This window comes from Hippichthys cyanospilos, chromosome 2 (assembly GCF_059441005.1).
Source record: "Hippichthys cyanospilos isolate Australia breed blue-spotted pipefish chromosome 2, RoL_Hcya_1.0, whole genome shotgun sequence".
Taxonomy (NCBI): domain Eukaryota; kingdom Metazoa; phylum Chordata; class Actinopteri; order Syngnathiformes; family Syngnathidae; genus Hippichthys; species Hippichthys cyanospilos.
Window position 1 is genome coordinate 3,609,631 of NC_142370.1, and position 19,761 is coordinate 3,629,391.

Consider the following 19,761-nt stretch of genomic DNA (forward strand, 5'->3'; position numbering starts at 1 on the left):
TCGGCTATTTAAAAAAAACCAACAACATGCAAATGGTCTAAAATTCTCAAATCAATATATATATCAATATACATAATTTTATCTGTTATGATATAAACCATATTTCTCCAAGTACAAGTCGAGGTTTTTTTCCCCCTCCTTTTCAACCCCCATATAACGGCATAATTCAAAATCAGACAAATTTTCTCTACATAGCTGTGCTTGAATAACCGATTGTGGTACAACTTGCAAGTACTCCTTCAAGATGGAAAGGTTGATTTGGAGAAGTTTCTCTTACTGGCTCAAAAAAAGCACAATCCCAAATGATGGTAGCCAGGGCATTGTTGTCTTGGCTGCCATGGACAATGACGACGAGTGGTAAAGAGATCATCTGGAATGAAACATACGATCAATGTGTGATAGTTACACTAGTCTGTGCTTGATTGAGGTTTACCCGAATATACAGTGGCACCTCTACTTACGAATGACTCTTGTTACGAAAAATTCAGCTTACGAAGTGCCTCGGTTGAAAAATATTGTCTCTCGGAACAAGAGAAAATTCAAGATCCGAAAGGCGACATTTTTGGCATAAGACACACGCTTGTGCCAACATGACTGTAATGAAATACGTCATCACAACCTGTGATGTCTACCGTATTTTTAACAGTTTGTGATTTGTGCATTTTTATAATTCATTAATATGCCGGCTTACCAACAAACGAGACAATAGTCTTTTGCATTGATGTTTACTGTAGTTCTTCCACTTTGCATCTTCACTCTTTTCATCCACACTTCCCACCAACACTTCACACTTCACATAAATTTATGCCGGGCCAGGTCCGGCCTGCATGCCGTATGTTTGACATCACTGATTTAAAGGGTTTAGGAGCGTTATGGGGGGCTTGGAACAGATTAGGCTATTCACATGTAAAAAGATTCACGTTACAAATTTACTTCCGGAATGAATTAATGTCATAGGTAGAAGTACCACTGTACCTTTCAGCAAAGTAGCCAGTTCACTTCAGTAAAATGACGTAAAGTACAATTAAACAGTAGACCTGGATTTTATAGGGCGTGTCACAGCCCGTGATGGTAATCTCTGTTGAAAAGAGGAGAGCAAACTTTTCCTCGGTCACAGACTCAGATCCCTTTCTGTCTGCTCTCTTGATCTTCTTGATGGACTGTTGCAAACAAGTTCAAATTTCACACTGTTACTCGTATGCACTCAGTTCAAAACTGTAGGCTGAGACGTGGGGCTTAGTACATACCATATTCCTGAAGGTGGCACATGTGCTCTTGCTAGCCGTGTTATGTTCAAGGATGGCTGTGTTATTAATCACTTCCCCAACGTTGTCACTGCATATGTAATACATGTAATACCACAATATCATGTGTTTCCTGTCCGTAAAAACCCCTTATACATAAACATGTTGTCCTTGAAATTGCAGCAAAATGCTATTTTAATTAAATAAATAGTAAACAGAAAATAATAAATAATATAAAAATGAATAAAAAATAGTAACACTAAATAGCATCGGTATAGTAGCTCAGGTTCAAAAAAAAAATATCAAGACTCTTGGCAACCTTGCCAGTTCAACGTGAAAGCTGGACCTGTTTAGTTGAACAAAAAGCTATTATTCAAATAGTTTTTGAATGGCGAATCTACTTTATGATCACAAAGCGTTTCACAAAGCGGCGATTCAACTGCATTCGTTTCCGCTCCGCTGCAGTGCACACCCGCAACTGCGTGCGGCTCTGTTCCGCCACGATGCGCCGTGCAGCGTCACACATTCCTTGGGAAGTCAAACTACGCATGCGTGGGATCATCAACTTGGGTGATTGAAAAAAATAAATAAATATACTTTTCTAAACTTCTGGAAACAAATCAAGCTCCGTTTGTGGAAAGTTTCCTAGGATAACACTTCATTGTATTAAGACTTAAAAAGGGCTTCTTGGGTCTCCGAAGGTGACTACACGGGTCCCATTCACTGTGAAGCCGTGAATGTCGTGCTAAAACAGCATAAAATGACAGAACAGCGCATGGTCAAATCTTTTTTTTTCTTTCAGCACGACTCCTGCTCTCTCCCTCCTCTCTTGCGCGCACATCAATCAAACTCCTAACACATATGAATTGCTCCTGCTGATGCCCGCTCAGGAGTGCAGACACAAATTGTATGCTGCCTGCCACAAATTGTGTGCAGCAGTACAGACAAGGGTTAACGCCCGGGGCGTCACTAGACGTAAAGCTCGACTGGGGCACAACAGGGGCACACGGAATTCATGAGAGCGTGCAATGTGCACAAAAAAAACCCCAAAACATATTTCACACTTATCTATCATAGAAAACAAATAGTTTTTTATACTATCCAATTATATCAGACTATATTTCTGTCTACCTCTTTGATCAACCACCTGACATGTACTGCGGTAATGCATTTGGCCTACTTATGCACTTTAGACTTCTAAACCATTATTGATAAAAGCAAAAAGGAAGAGCAACAAATTATTTGTATCTTTTTGGACTTGTCACTAAAATACAAAAAAACCCCCACATCATTTAAAGGCATTGAATGAATGTGCATAATACTGAATGATGTTGGAATCATGTTGAATGTTTGAATGACTTGAATTGGTGAAAAATGAAAACATTAAAATGGAAGTACTGAAAAAAAATCCTTAAAAAATATACTGTATAATGAAATTTTTGGTATAGAAAATGAGGATTTGTGGGAAAAGGGTAAATATCTGGAATAATTAAACTACACAAAGATGTAGAATAATAAGAAATTGGAAGTATCAAAACAAAAACACAATATATCTGAGAAGAAAAGGAAATGTGTGGTTCCAGTCAAGAGTTGAACCACCAACCCTTTATACTAAGAGCCGAAGCGCTAACCACTGTACTAAATATGTTCATCAGTGGAGAAGGTTGAATTGGTGCAAAGAAACAAATGGAATTATGGCAAAAATATCAGCAATGTGCGATTTATTGGAATGTTCAGAATGATCCCTGACGCCAAATGAATGAGGTAAATGTACATGTGAAATGGGAAAGCTTTAAATGAGAATGTCAAATCGACCATTATAAGTGAATGTGACTCTTTATTAAAAAAACATGGAATTGTGGCAAATAACAACTGCAATGTGTGAATTATTGGAACATTGGGAATGATCCCTAAAGTTAAATGAATGAGGTAAATGTTTTTGTAAAGGCAAAATCGGAAAGCTTTAAATGCGAAAGGTCCAATCTGCCATTATAAATGTATTGGACTGTTTATTAAAAAAAAATATGGACTTATGGTAAAAATATGATAAGGTATGAATGGCGTATCTATTATCTACCTATTAATAGTGGCACTAATATAATTACATACTTACTGACTTCACCTTCCCACCTGCCCCACCCCACCCGCTCTCTTCTCTCTCCTTGCTGACAAGTATTGACACATTCCGTATTACATTGTACGTGAATTAAATTCCCATATTAATTAGTCATGTGTGCATTTCTTATGTGGGAGTGAATACAATAGCAATGAAGTACCATATCAAGTAGAATGTGCTCTCTGAAGAGATTTGTTTTTTCTTTTGAAAAATGACATTTTTATTGACACAGAAGATCTATACTGGGGCATATGCCCCACTAAAATATGCCTAGTGATGCCGCTGGTTAACGCAAAAACAATTGACTGGACTGATATTTTTTAACCTTAAAAATAATTTCAGGGCAATTAACCCAAATGTTGGCCTAAATGGGTGTCACAAAAAAACGAACAAACAAACAAACAAAAAAAAACAAAAAAAAAATAAAGACGGTCTGCTCATCATTCCAGGCATGTAATCAGCTCAAAGGTAAAACAAACAAACAAACAAAAACAAAAGAGAAATATGGGGGAGTGTTTATGCTTTGTCAGCTAATGTTTTGTTTTACCGCTTTCACTAATGATTTCGGTTTCTGCCTTTGAATCGTTTCAGTAATGGTACCAAGATACTTTTGCAGATATATGATCAGGCAGAATATTGCTACAGGGACACCAGTGTGAAACTGACATGATTATTTTGCTCCTCGGATGGTTGTTTATATATAAGGTCCGTGTTTGTGCAAAACATTCTTAACAGACATATCATGGATGTAAAAGAATTTGAAACAAAATGTTTGATGTGTCTGTAGCATTTTTAGGATCTTTGAAATGAAGATATAGTAGAATTTGTATGGAAATCAAATTTGTTTGGCAATCAGACTGAAGACTTGAGACTCAAAATATTTTATGTCAACCCACAGGGTATATAGCATGAACATGTGTTACTCACCTGGGTGTGATATTCAGGCTTCTGGCCTGAAGTTCATTAATGATTTGTGCCTTTAGCACCACAGGCTTTCCGGGAGCTACCTTATCACCCAGCAGGTATCGCACAGTTGTGGAAAACTTGGACTGTGTCTTAATAACCTGAGGTGGCTGCTTGTCCACCACGAGAGAGCTTGAGGGAAAATGAAAACATAACGTAAAATCAGAGGTGTTCATTCAAGATTATGTCAATGAGTGGTATCACAATTGTGTAAATCTATAGTGCAGAGGTCTCCAACCACCGGTTCACGGTCTGGGATAGGTCCATCCATCATCTTGTACCGGGCCGCATGGCCCACACCCGAAATAATGATGTTTTGGAACTTGTTTTGTTCCAGTTCATGTATTTATTTTTTCCCACTTTATTTCTTTGTGCTTTGTTTGGCTTGATCTTTGTTTTTTGACACCAACTCTGGCCACTGTTGATATTACATTTTGTAGTGAGGAAGGACGGTGTGGCTTCAATTGAGAGCAGTCACTGTCAGTGGCGCACATTTTGTTCTGTCATTTCTGTGAAACCTGGCCCGTGAATGCTTGTAAAATGTAAGAAAGTTGTAATTTATGATAATACGCCCAAAATTAGTTTGTTGATCCAACAATTGTGACTGTGGATAACATGCTAACTAATATTACTTCTTCTCTACAGCATGTTATATAGTACTGTCTTGCATGCGTTTAGCTCGTTAGCATTTTCGTTTGTGTCAGGTATTTTTCCCTTATATGTTAGCATACAGTCTGCAAATGTTTTGCATGGATCAGTGGTGATGAAAAGGTTGGGGACCCCTGCCTGCTATAGTGCATCATACTGAGCAAGCTGTGCCCAATATTACAACCCTGTCACGAACTTACATAACGTAAATGACCCTACCTTTGAACCAGAAGCTGCAGAAGTTGGCTTAGCCTTTCCTGCAACTCTGGGATTGGTTCCACGATTAGCATTATTTCCTGTCTCAGCTTCCCATTTACCCCAAGAAGCTGCTCACACCTGACACATGGGAAAAAAAATCTCAACAAACTTGATAACTTTTTGTGTAACAGTAATCCCTCGTTTATCGCGGGGGTTAACGTTCCAAAAATAACACGCACAAAGTGAAATCCGTGAAGTAGACAGCTTTATTTTTTTGATTATTTTACAATGCAATACTAAACTATAGAATAAAACCAAAAATCAAAACCTGTTTTAAAGCCCCAAATTTGTTTAAAACAATCATTTTAATATAGTAATACAAAGTTGGAAACATTGTCACTCACGTATTTCACAGTCCCAGCTATGCCTCTTCGTCCTAAACCCGCACATTGTTATGAGTAATTATTGGGCTCTTTCTTTTTCTGAGCAAGAAGATTTTTATAAACCCATATGCCCGGACATCGAATTAAAGCCTAACGAATTGAAGCCTCTTATATCATAACAATACACTTGAAATTTCAATTTATTACAAAAGAAATCTAGGTAAAAGTCAGATTTCCAAAGCTGCACATTTCTCCATTGCTCTCTATGTAGGCACACAAATGGGTGTGTGCGTTTGCTCTCGAGTTATGTGATCAGCTCTCAGAGACCAAGCTGTCAATCAATGTGCTTACTCGCACGTTTGTGTGTGTGCTGAGCTGAGCGCGCACAGGAGAGACACAGGAGAGACAAAAGCAAGCTTTTGGATCCTCTTGCCTTTTGTAATAAATTGACAAGTGAAAAACCAATACAGTACAGCGTCAATATTTTATTTCGAGACAACAGTAAAGCCCCTGAGCCAATCAGGATTCAGAGCACAATGCGCGAGGCGTTTTGTCGCAAGGTCAAGATGAAGTTCACTTTTCACGCATCAGTATCACGCGAGGGGAGGGGAGTGAGCTTTCTGTGCACTTTACAGTGGATCCGGAAAGGAGAGCATAGCTGAGAATGCACACTTTTCCGGGATATGGCAGAGCCGATATTTTCTCTGACAGCACCTTTATTATTCTTTTTTTACACCGCGTGTCCCTCGCTTCACGGCAATACTCGTCTGCCAAAAAAAAAAAAGTTTCAATGTCGCAAACAAGTGGCCAATACCGTGCTAAAGACTGTACTGTCAGTGCTCTCTGTGACCGCAAAGCAGCTGCTCTGATTCGTTTCTGCCCCCTGCTTGAGACGTTGAACGTTCCCGAAGCTGATTGGCTGACGCAACGCGACACGTAGCAAACGTTCAATTTTTTTAACTTCTCGCGTCACGCGTAATTACGCACCGCGCGTCGCTCCATTGCGTCCATCGAGTCGCTCGACCAGTCATCGCGCCCGTCGCGCGAACTCCATTGACTACAGTACAAAACCGTTTGCTCTTCGCACTCCATCTGAACGCGGCATTAGAACTGGTACAGATCCGGATCCGGTCAGAATCAGGTAAGTACATTAATGCCATATGTGTATAGAGTGGAGTTTTTTTCCCCTTACGACGTGGACCAGGATGTTTTTTTTGTGACCTCTTTACACCATTTCTTTCGGCTTACGACATCCAACATGGCGGTCAGTGTGTGTGCGTGATCGCCATGTTGGATATGACCACGCTCATACGCCTATACACGCATCACCGCTTATGTCACTACAATGCTGGTCTGCGTCACAGTCAAAATGGCCGCATGCTAATAAATGGATCTCATCTTGAATGCTTAAAATAACGTATTTATAGTGTATTTTACTGCTTAATTCAAACTTGAATGGGTTAGCCATGGATTGGCTAATGATGTTAAAGAGAGAAGTAAAAAGATGATTTTTACAGAAAACGAAGCAGGAGATAATCAAGGTATAGGAAGGAGGCTAAGTCAGCCTAGCCTATGTTAGGCGACCCTCACGAGGGAATATGGCCATAACAAGCTCATCACCCACTCAAAGGTAAATAAATCCTTTCCATATTTTTTTTTTATTTATGATGTTATTCAATTGTATACATGTATATTATATATACAGTATGTAGCATTTACTATACTATTTTGGTACCAATATTTAATATGTATATTACATTTTGATATTTTTGCTTGGGGTTTTACACGTTTTGTAACCACTCGTGATAGAACAAAGCTTTACCGTTCCGCCATTTTAAAACAAGTGAGGCCGACCAATAGCAGACCAGCATTGTAGTGACGCATTGCATGGAGGCATTGAAGGCAACTGAAAATAAGTGCAATTACCGAAAAATGCCTGCAGATGGACACAAAACAACACAAATACAGCCAACCCCTTAGGGTCATGACAGTTGTTTTTGTCGCAAAGCCAGAAAAATACCGTTAAGAAAAAAGTCAGATAAACTTTGCTTTCGCACCGCCTTTAATATTGTAGAGAACTCTTGTTTTGGAGGGCTGTGCAAGCGGGAACAGCGCGGTGCCGACGGAACAAGCGCACATCTATTACGACTGCTACACGTTGTTAAATCGGTGTTGTGCGCGCCTTCAAGGGCATCACCTTATTTAAGTATTTATCTTAAGTGGGGAAATTGTTTGGCGGCTTTGAGTTTTGTGCTTTAGCGTGTTTGAACGGGTGGTGACCTTTGTAAACTAGTTAAAGTGAACTTCATGTTTAATGTTTGTGTACGGAATTTGGGGGGTTTCGTGTGGAATTTGCACTGTGTACATTTTTGCTGCATCATTATTTATTTGCAGATCAAATGCATGTGAATTGTAATTAGGCAGTCAGTGATATATTGCATATGTGTTTTGTTTTCTCTAGTTTCACTCTATTACTTCGTGACTCCCCTATTCATTCTGAATAGAGGTTGGCTTGCTGTTAATTTGTGTAAACACACACATGCAAGGGTGACAGTATAATATACTGTATATAAAGAAAGTACTGTACTGTTGCTCCAGAAAGATTGCAATAGTTAGCAGTAATAAACATGATAACTTACCACATCTGCAGGACATTGAGTTTGTCATCAAATGGATGTCCAATTGTTGCCTTGTACTGCTCCCACCTCCAGGCCTTCAGCCTGTTGAGGAGTTGGGTCTGACACTGGTCCAGACAGTCCACACAATCCCTGAGCAACTGAAAACGCTTCTGCAACAATACAACAAACATAAACATATATTTGCAAATTTACATATTTGGACAGGAAATGAATACCATCGGCTATGAGTGTCATTAAGAAGCAACAGTATCATCTCTAAAAGGTAGGAGTTGTAATCCACTCCTGCCCTCATTGGTCAATGGAAGCCAATAAAGTGTCTTGTAGGAATGCCCGTGTGCTGATTGATGGATTGTCTGAAAGTTGAGGACAGTACTTTGTCTTCCTTCCTCAGTTTTCTTCATGTTTTTTAAGTACCTGTTCCCCTTGTGTCAATGTCTTGTTTGTTTGATTGCATCCACATGTCCTCGTCAACCTGCTTTCCTTTTTGTTTGACAATCATCTCCATGGTCCACTTGGGCCTTGCTCAGGTGTTCCTTGTTGTCTCGTCAGTTTTGAGTCTTTTTAGTTCTTGTCAGAACTTGTCAGAATCATTGTCAGAATTTCCTTCCTACCAGTCTTTGTAGTTCTTCCTTGTCCTGTTTCTAGTGTGGCCCCGCTGCAGTTTGTGATCGGTCCGTGTTCTCTGAGTGATTTGCATCGCAGTGCGCGGGTTTGGGTGAGCGCTTCCGTGTTCCCCCCTGCATGAGGTTTGAGATGAGGAGCTTTTAGGGCACCAGCTGACCCCTGACATAAGTCTGTTTCAGTCAGACGTGGGCCCGCTGCACTTGCTGCATGATCCGTGTGTTCTTTTGGGGGTTTTGCTTGCATGCACTAGAACATCCAACGCCAGTTTCAACAACAAAAAGTAGAATGTGTTTGCCCACGCCCGCCTTCGGCTGGCACTTCTATGTCTCCCGGCGCGTTGTTTACAACAAAAGCTATGAAAAGAATAGACCGACTGAGCATCAACTGTATAGCGGGTTTCTGATCCAGATCGCCGGGATGTAAATATGCTTCAGTTGATGTTCTGTCCATGTATTTTTAAAGCAGCTCTGCATCACAAAAGCGCTCGCTCATGGTGGCTGTTCCGTCAGCGACGCGCCTTTTTGCATAGTTGAAGCAAAATGGCGTTGGATGTCCTTTTCCCTGTGTCTGTACCAGAGCACCCATCCACCAATCAATTTTCTCTCTTTCCATTATTTCAAAATATTTAACGGGCCACAGTAATGGTGGCTGCTGATACCTAAACAGCACACCCCTAAGTTCAACCAACCAATCAGCATTAGTCACCGCCACCGAGCTACTTGGTCGCAGCAAGGCGTTTAGAAGGTTCCTGGTAGACGCTTAGCGAAACCCTCTAGACCGGAACGTTTTTTTTTGTGTGTGTGTGTGTGTGTGTGTCAACGGAATGGGGAACTCAAGCTACCAAAGTACAGCGGAAGAGTTCCTGCGGTGTGAAAAGGGGCTTTTGATGAAGAGAACAATTAGAAGAAAGTCTGCACAGTACTCCAAAAAAACTTAGGGCCAAACTGTTCTGTTCATCAATAAACACGGGAAACAAAGTACCTGCTTCTCAACTGCTGATTGTCTGGAAGAAACAATGCATCAATGTTTAATCACTTACTTTATTGTATACCAGTGTATGTAATTGTTGAGCCCCTACTCCCTGGAATCCTAGGGGTTTCATGAAGCAGAAAAGTTGTTGCTCACCGTTGCCATGGTGTTGACGTTGTACTCAAGCTGCTGGATGTGCTTTTGCAGTCGGGTGACTTCTGACACTGTGGGATTCATGGTCCCTGTGGGACCAGCAAACAACACATGTTAAATCGTTCCTGCAATACTTACTTTGACAAAATTGTGATGTGACACTTGACAAGACTTTTTTTTTTTTTTTTTTTTAAATAGAGCGAGTTTCTAGTCTCCTCGCAATCGCAGTTTGATCCTCCGGGGACTCTTTTGGGCGCAACGGAGTCCTGGAGGGTCAAACTGCGTTGGGGCGCGCAATGAAGACGAGACCCATGCAGTGGCCAGGGGTGTGTGCCCTTGTTACGGTGGCTCAGAACAGCACCGCGGACATGCAGTACTTGAAATCCAGGGGTGCATTATGTGGATTCCATGGGTTACACAGAGCTTATGTTGTTCTTGCATTTTTTTCTTGCTACCCAGCAATTGGGCTATTAGCTATTGCTTTTCTGTTAGCTTGTTTGTTTGCCAAAAATGGCGCTACATTCATGTGCTCTTTTCATACTCATCAAAAAAAGGATAATTGAAAATGTTCAACCTTGCTTCAAACGCGCCTGTTTCACCTGTTTGCCTTAAAATACATTAACATTTTTTTGTATTACCTTGCAAAGACTCATAGTTCTGCCTTTCCCAATTGAGCTCTTCCTGCACCTGGTGTATGTTCTGCCGCAAGTCCTGGACCTCAAGCACTTTGAGAACCAGGCGATCCACATCTGTGCTAGGAAATGCTGATTCCCTGGTGACAAACGACTGATGCTGTGGAGGTTTGTTTACCTGTGGCATCTGCACAAACAAACCATCCAAATCACATACTATTACACCTCATGGCTCAAAATACATCTAAGATGGACATGATAATTAAGATAATAATAAACAGCATCTACTACATTTCAGATCAGCTAATTAAGAATTTGAAATCCCTTTTATAACTTTTCCTCATTTTTTATAGTTAAGCACTAAACTGTAGTCAAGTGTCATTTTTTCACACCACACACTTTCCACGGAGAATCTAACACTGCTACTGACAAAAAACCTAGAGGAAACAGCGGGCAAGCTGTAAATGCACATCACTAGACCTCACTTGAGCCATCATCATACATATTTCTAGTTTGTAGAACTTGAATAACGCTTGAGTAAAATTGGAGATAAGGAATACAGTTATACAAGAAGAGTAAGCTATATTCTTACAGCACCAAGTAGAGCCCTCTCTTTTCGCAGCGTGTCCCTCACCATCACTGCAAACTGCAGCGGCTGATGCTGAAACATGCTCTGGAAGACATCATCCGTTGCAGAGTTATTAACTTCGTAAAATGCACTCTTTTTCATTTCTTGTCTGGTTTAACGAAACTGTGACATTTTTGATTTTACGTGAGAGAGGTGAACTTTTTTCCCCTGTGAGTGGTTTATGTCAAGGATCAAAATAATTGAAGACAGCTGCAAGGTTTCTAGATCGACTGCACCGGGGGTTCTCAAACATTTTGGAGTCAGGGACCCCTTTTGCAAATGTTTGCGGAAACGTGGAGTCATGAATAGTTTTACAAGTTAATATGAAATAACATAAATTAACACAAATAGTATATATATATATATATATATATATATATATATATATATATATATATATATATATATATTTTTTTTTTTTTTTTTTTTTTTTCCCGTTGTTTAATTAATTATTTTAGTGAAAATTGCACACACTGCAAATAAATAATATATACAATCATAAATTTATGAATAACATCATATATACTGTATACCGTTTATATAATATACAACATCACAAACCTTTATACAAGATCTTATTGAATTTAGACTTTGTTTTTTTTACATTTGTAATAATATATTTTAAAACTCTTTTGAGCACAGGCATTGATTCACATCCTTTCATTTCTATTTCATAGTTATTCCATAAACTGCCTCCTTGAACACACATTTGCTTGACCGGTGGGAAAAAACAACAGATAAGGCACACTGGACTATAAACTGCAGGGGTCAAATCATGATGAAAAAGTCATGATTATAGTCCGAAAAACGGTATTCATTGTAGATTTGCTCAAACACATTGAAGCTGTTTGCAGCAAAATATTGTCCATTTTGTTAAACATATTTCAGGATGCTTGTAGTGGAAAAATTTCGGGCGGGGTCATTTTGGAGAATTCTGCTGGCATTCCTACCATGTTCCTGCTGATCTGCATCAGCTTCATTTTATCCACCACATTAGCATCATGGTGAGAAAATGACTGCAGCTTCATAATGATCTCATCCAATAGAGCGCGGGCATTTGCTTCCTGCTCCACTTTCTCCAGAGCAAACTCTTCCCTGAGAAAACACATAGACAATTCAAAGCATCTTAAGTATGACATTTCTATTGTTTAAAATGAGTATAGTAGTGTGTGTGTGTGCGTGTGATTGTGTGTGTTTCTAAGTATTAGTGCTGGGTATTATGTCTTAAAAGTGTATTGCTATATATTGCCATACAGCAAAGATGTATTGCGATGGGTATTGCGATATGATGGGCAATGTTTGTAAAAAAATAAAATAAAAATCGACAGCATATGCAGTACATATTAACAAGGATTGAAAACAAAATAAATTGTTAGAATAGATCAATTCTAATTATTATTTTTCAGAAGCCAAAAATCATTGAATACTATGAGCGCACATGAAACATTCTTTTTTTTTTTTTTTTTTTTTTAAAAAGGCATGTCTGCATTTTTCCTGTCATTCGTCGGCAAAACGGGCATCTGTCGGTGATGGACTGATGGACAGTCCGTCAGTGCTGATGAAGTGCCCATCTCTGTGTGTATCAGAGAGTTGTTTATGTACCCATCTATGTGAGAGTGTGTAATGTCCGTGTCTTACCATCTTTGAGTCTCGATCCATTCAGACAAAAAGTGTCGGACTTCAATGGCAAATGTGGCTGAGGGGTAAAAGTCGTTGATAGTCTGGTCAGGTAGGTACTGTATCAGTTGACTGATGTGACTCCACTGGGCCATGGTCAAGATGGACTGCATCATACATGGACAAAATTAGTAGACAATCCAAATTCATTGTCAGGTTGAAGCCTGCAACACACAGCTGCCTGCCGGTATCAGCCGCCTTGACGACTAAAAAACAGCATATCGTCAATATCTATTACAAATCAAGCTTCAGTGCAATAATCACAATGTACATTCAAAACATTTAAATGTATTACAATGTGGTCTTCGCTCAAGCGGACAAGCAGGTCGTCCAGCAACCTAAGAATCGACTGTTTGAATCTCGCTCTGTCTAAGTCACAGGGCCAGATCCAGCCTGCCGCATCGCTTTATGTGGCGAGTGAACTGCTGATTTAACTAGTTTCTGTTTGAAATACCAAATTTGCAAGTTGTCATCGACTTTTAAAAATTTGGGGAGAAAGAAAACACGCATTTCTTGTTCCCAATATTGCTTCTGAACAGTTTTTTTTTTTTTTTTACCAGCCTCTGAAGTGTGGCCAACACATCTTAAATGTATTTGATCTCAATCTTACTGGAAAATATAACTACAATTTGGCATGTGATAAAAATGAATTTGACACACCTAAGTCATGTGTCATTGTGTCTCTTGAGCAAGACACCTCATTCATCCACCTTGCCAACAGTGGTTGGTTGGTAGGTGCAAAAATGGCAGCCAAACCTCTGCACGGCAAAACGTCCATTTCAAGTAAGAAATAAAATAAATAAATAAATAAAGGCTTGTGATAAGAAATGTATTCTTATTGCTCTTCTAAAAAGGAAAAATACATTTAGCTTATTGAGATTTCTTTGCTCAAATCATTCATCGTTTATCTCAAAAGAAGATACAAAGATGAATTTGAATTATGTTCGGCTTGGCCCTAGTTTTTCATTTAGGGAATGATCTAGGGAATGAACAAAATCTTAAACAAGAATGGACTTACTTACAGTATAAGCATTGTTTTAATCCCTTACTGGGCATGGTGAACAATTTTGGCCGATAGGCTAAACAGGCAAAAACGGCCTTTATTAGGCACATGTTTTTCTATGTCTAAACAGGCAAGAATTTTCAGGATTTTAGAGAAATTGAGGGATACGTTAGAATTCAAGCAATGGCTGTTATGGACACTTTTAGACGTTTTGCCTGTTTAGACTATCAGCCGAAAGCCGCCGCTGTGCCCAGTAAACGGATGAATATTTACAGCAAGACACCTATGTTTTCCTACACTATAATTTAAGTTAAATTACATATTAGATTTATGAGAATGTAAGTTATGTATGTATGTATGTTTTACAGTTAGTAGAACCTTCTTTGGGGGTTGTTCTAAAATTGCTGTTTTGCACGGGTGTAATTTTAAGAAAAATATTATAATTAACAATTAATTTAAGAAAATGCTTCAAGATAAAGTTTGCTTGAATCTAGCAAAACTGGCCTGTTTTTTTTAAATTTATGAGAAAATATTGGTTACATTTTACAGGATATTAGCACCATTTGCTTAAACCTAGGCTCAACCGAGAAAAAAAATAACGCTTCTGCTACATTTTGAAGGATTTATCCAGAAGAATTTTGACTTATTTTTGCACTCTTCAAACCATCAGGTTTTCTACCAAGAAAAATAATTGTAACCCATTGGCAGAATTTTTGGCTTAAAACAAAAAAAATTCCTAATATAGTATATATTATTTTATTTTATTTATTTATTTATTTATTTGTTTATTATTTGGCCCGTCACTTTTTGCAGTGTGTCAGGCTGCTGCAGGGCAGCTGTGGCTACATAATGTAGTTTACCACAAAGGGTGTATGAATGTTGGAGTGCATAAATAATGTATAGCTTATGACAATATATCCAGAGGTGGGCAACTTACAGTACAGAGCCCCGCCACCCTTTCTGTCATCGTCAGTCCGTCAATTTTTTTTAAGCCAGAGAAAATTACATTCTCTGTCCATCAGTTCGTCGATGTACTTTTGCCCACCCTCCCACCATCACTAGAGAGCTAAATATGGCTTTTTTTTTCCATTGTAATTGTCGGTCTGTCAGTGTATTTTGCCCATCCTATCGCCACCAATAGAGGGCGAAATTTAGCTAAAGGGAATGTCAACAAAACAATCAGATAAGTCAGTTAAACTTCATTAAAAGTCAGTCAAACTTCATTAATAGACAATTAGAAATTTCGAATAAAGATGAAAATACTATGAAGAATGGGAAAAAATACCTCTTGATCACATCAAAAGACTGTTTCGATCAGTGGTTCTCAAAATGGGGGTCGGCAGCCTGACCGAGGGAGTCTGTGAAATAATTTGGATTATTAATATATAATACATATTTGTGAACCCCTGGTTTAGATTAATGCCAAGACGAATCAAGAGTTGAAAAGAATATAATTATGAGTCAATTAAATATTCAACTTACTTTTTTAAATCATAAAGTGTAAGAAAATTATATTAAAAAAATATATTACTTTGTTGATTTAAAAACAGTTTCTGGATTTATTTTACAAAATCACACTTTTTCTTTTTTGAAAAACCCAATTTTTGCACCATGTCCCCAGATAAATTTCTTGGAAATCGGAGGATATTATACAGCATATCAAATTTTTAAACAGGGTGTTATAAATATTTTAATTGCAAAAAAGAGCCAGCTGGAATTGAACTCAGGTCCCTTAACTGTGAGGTGGACGTGCTAACCGCTAATCCAACAAGCCACTCATATCCTGCAGCCTCTAGACCGTGAGCTGTATTTTACTAACTACTCTTCCACTGCGCTGCCATTTATTCATAAATATTTGTAAATGAAATTATTCTCCCCAGTATGTACGCTGTATGACATATCTGCTTTTTTTCCCGAGCTTCCACTGCTATATACTGTATTATACTCCAGGTTTTTTCCATTTAACTCTTTCACAACTGTTTCTTTTTTTTTTTCTCAAAAAAATACTTATGGCCTCTTACTGCATGCATCAATAATACTTTGCACTACATGATATTTTGCAAAATATTATTAGCACCATTGTTTCTGTTTGTTGTTTTAATGCTATTTATTGCTATTTTTATTGCTGGAGGTTACAGGCCCTAGGATTTTTTTGTCCCATCGGTATGATGATAATAATAATAATAATAATAATAATCGGTATGATGATAATAATAATAATAATAATAATAATAATATAAACGTGCCAGAGAAGTGAAAACGATCACCAAACACCTACATCAATATATATATATATATATATATATATATATATATATATATATATACACTTACTTCTTCTTACTTCTTCCTTTACCACCACTTGCAATTTTAGAAGCCATGTCTAACAGATAAAGTTTGCAAAGTCTTCACATCACACCGACCAGCTCGTGCCATCAAGCTAGATGAAGGCGTTTCGGCCGATAGCATATCGGCATTTCTGTGATTGACGTGACGCCGGCCAATAACATATCTGCATCTCCGTGACTGAGACCGTGACTGTGACCTTAATCGACCAATAGCATATCGGCATCTCTGTGACTGAGACCGTGACTGTGACCTTATAAGACCAATAGCATATCGGTGTTTCTGTGAAATGAGAACAGTTGTTTATGTTGATGCAGCAAAGCGAAAAAAATAGTGCGGACACACTGACCGGTATTTTGGATGGTTCGTATGACGAAAGGTTTGTGCGTAAGAGGGGGACAAAAAAAACGCTGCGGCCCACGTCGTAAGATGAAAAATACGTAAAACAGGGGGCTCGTAAACCGGGGGCCCACTGTATATATATATAAATGGACCCAGCACTTGCTTGTTGTGGATGGAAAAGTTGCTCGTAGCCATTTCATCTTTTTGCTACAATTCCTATACACACTGTCATTTTTTCAAAAGCGCAGGGATGCGTTGTCCCAATGGGAGTGGAAGGATAAGGCTGTAAAAACCCTCACAATAGACTTTATACACTTTTCTCAGACGGTAATGAAGGTTCTCTCACATTTGTCGCTCACTTAAATACTCCCATAGATCAAACCTTTGTGGATTGGACATTAATAATAGTAATAATTCATAAATAAATAATAAATTAATAATAGTGATAGTTAATAATAGCGAGTCAGGTGTATTTCACAGATCGACGACCGTAACCCAATATCAACCATTTTGAGCAGAATTCAACATTGAATTAACATGTTTTGCATCTAGTAATCCACATATGCTGTTAAGAAAAAGCAAAATTGCACCCCAAAATAAAAAGAAATCTGTGAAAAAGCGAGGCCGCAAAAAGTGAACCGCGTTATAGCGAGAGACCACTGCACTACTTTCCGAGAGGGTGGGAGGGAGGGGATTTTCAACCTACACATCATTTTTACAGAGAGTCCTATTCAGGAAGTGCCAATGTGCAATCCAATCGAATTGTCCAGCCCAATCGAGTGTTCCTTTCACTGTGACGTAATAAGCGTGAAGAACCATGAAGTGCTCTAAAAGAGGTTTCAATGCTAAGTAGTTGGAAGGAAGCCCATCAGTGAGATATTACTGCACAGGAAATGGCAGAATCCATCTGCCTGCTTCATTTAGAGAGCTGTGGTTGAAGATATTCAATGCCTGTTTATTGCTACCAACTTTGAATACTAATGTGTCATGGAATAGAACAAAAAACCTACTGAATATAATCTTATCACTTTCTATCAATTTTGATGTGGAAAAACTGTCTAAATCTTACATACTGTCCCTTTAAATCATGAAAGAATTCTTGACTCTCAAATAAAGCAATCAATTAAACCAGTTTAATATTTTTAAAATGTACTAATTTTGAAATGTGTCAAAATGCGTTTTGTGTCTACGAATGCTTGGTTACGAGGCGACAAAGCCAGCAAAGCTCAAGCGGTATTTTATTTTATAATGCTGTTTTTCATTAAATATTTGGCAGTAACCTGTTTGGGGGACCTTGATCCGGTTTATTATAAGGATGTGTGCAATTTGCAATTTTTATTTTCTAAACTTCAGAATAGCTTAAATGTAAGTTAAATGTTCTCAAAAGCTGATAATGCCTTATAATGCCTTATACAGCTCATAAACCACGAGTTTATTTTGGGGGATGAAAAATTTAAATAACTTATCATTCTGCAATTTTTACTTCAGCATTTCAGTTATAAATGTATTTACAATTATAATTATAAATGTATTTTACATTTTTTTTCTGACGTTTGAAATATTGATATGCTATATATGCTTCAATTTTGAAACAATTTATATGGGGACAAGGCACAAAAACAAGTTTTTGAAATGAAGAAAGCACGATTTCTAAAATAATTCTATATTTTTTTTCAATGAAGAAAACAGCATGTTTTAAGGTTTTTGGTTGTAAGTTGATTCAAAAATTGTGGCAAAAATTTAATGGAACCATCATTGTATTTTTTTTCCCTTCTTGATCAGTCTTGGCATTGATCTAACCCAGCGGTTCTCAAAGTGAGGTCTGTGGACCCCCGGGGATAGATGGCCAACCTGCAAGGGGTCCATGAAATAATTTGGGTTAAAAATACCAAATATAACTTTGATAATTTCATTTTATTTTATATTAAATTGTGAATGTATTCTTGACTTCCATAAAGCTTTAGTAGCATATATTTTACAAAATGTAATATTTTTAAATTTGTCATAGACCCATGTAGTCCATGTCATCATTAAAGCTTTATTCATCCATCCATTTTCTGGAGCCACTTATCCTCACAAGGGTGAGGCTTGCTGGTGCCTATCTCAGCTGGCTTTGGGCAGTAGGCGGGGGACACCCTGAACTATTTAGTCACTAAATGTTTGGCAATGACCTGTTTGGGGAAATTGACCCAGTTTGTTATGAGGAGGCGTGCAATTCACAATTTTAATTTTGTTAACTTCAGTACGGCTGAAAAGAAATATACTTGTCAAATTGAATCTGTTGAATAAAAAGGGCACTTGTTTGTGTTACATTATTTTTTTGTTTTGTTTCTGCAAAACTTTTGCATTTGCAAATGGGGTCCGTGGATATTTTGTCTTCGAAACGGGTCCCTGACTCCACAAAGTTTGAGAACCCCAGGCTTTATTGAAGAGTCATTCACAATTTAAAATAAAATATGAAATTAACACAGATATGTACTTTTTAAAAATTACTAACCCCAAATTATTTCACAACACCCTGCAGTCAGGCCATGGACCCCACTTTGAGAATAACTGAACAAAACTGTACTATGCCTTTTATTTGAATTCTTGTGTAAAAACACTTACCTGCAGACCAAGCGTCAATGTTCAACCCAGATAAGTGGCCCTTTAAAATACCTGTAGCTGTTTGTTTTTCCCCACAAACATTTGGTCAAAATGCTTTACTTTTTGGGAGGTAATTTTCTCTAAACACAATTTACTAATAGGTAATGGGCATACCTTGGCCCGTGTATGATAAAGGATTGTTTTATTTCTTGTTTAACGGGATGGTGCTGACGGTACAAAAAAGGGCGATGCCCATTTTGTGAGGCTCTAACTTGAGAGAAATAATCTTCATTTCTGTCAATACTTATCTAAAGAATGGGAAATACACACTAAACAGCTAACACATGTAAAGAGGTAAACATGTACACTGCTGATGTGCGATCTCGTCGCACATCAGCAGAAGTCCGACATTTTCGCTTACCGTTTCTTCGTTTGACAGTTTGACAGTTTTCCGGTTCCGGCTTTGTATTTCTTTTCACAGCTTCCCTAACATGTACGATTCAATTTCTTACTCTCAACTTAATCCACTTCAAAATTAAATTCAGGATAAAGAGACTTCCCTACTGAAGTACCGTAACTCGCTTCCTCCTTTCCCGTGACAGACGCAGAG

General features: G+C 38.2%; 1 protein-coding gene across 3 annotated transcripts in view; it reads right to left on the reverse strand.

The window, feature by feature from the left end:
• Positions 1-19,761, reverse strand: part of stat6 (signal transducer and activator of transcription 6, interleukin-4 induced) — a 29,113-nt gene extending 9,352 nt beyond the window's left edge. The window contains exons 1-13 of one of the 3 annotated variants that reach the window (XM_088405118.1): positions 19,573-19,761; positions 15,163-15,235; positions 12,836-12,981; positions 12,148-12,292; positions 11,162-11,242; positions 10,576-10,756; positions 9,941-10,026; positions 8,192-8,340; positions 5,191-5,307; positions 4,288-4,455; positions 1,248-1,335; positions 1,038-1,160; positions 278-370 (exon numbers count right to left, since the gene is read on the reverse strand). In XM_088405118.1, coding sequence (XP_088261244.1) covers positions 278-370; positions 1,038-1,160; positions 1,248-1,335; positions 4,288-4,455; positions 5,191-5,307; positions 8,192-8,340; positions 9,941-10,026; positions 10,576-10,756; positions 11,162-11,242; positions 12,148-12,292; positions 12,836-12,969 — 1,365 coding nt within the window. In that variant the 5' untranslated portion in view covers positions 12,970-12,981; positions 15,163-15,235; positions 19,573-19,761. The remainder of the gene's footprint in view (positions 1-277; positions 371-1,037; positions 1,161-1,247; positions 1,336-4,287; positions 4,456-5,190; positions 5,308-8,191; positions 8,341-9,940; positions 10,027-10,575; positions 10,757-11,161; positions 11,243-12,147; positions 12,293-12,835; positions 12,982-15,162; positions 15,236-19,572) is intronic. The other 2 variants (XM_088405127.1, XM_088405135.1) reach the window with 2 other exon arrangements.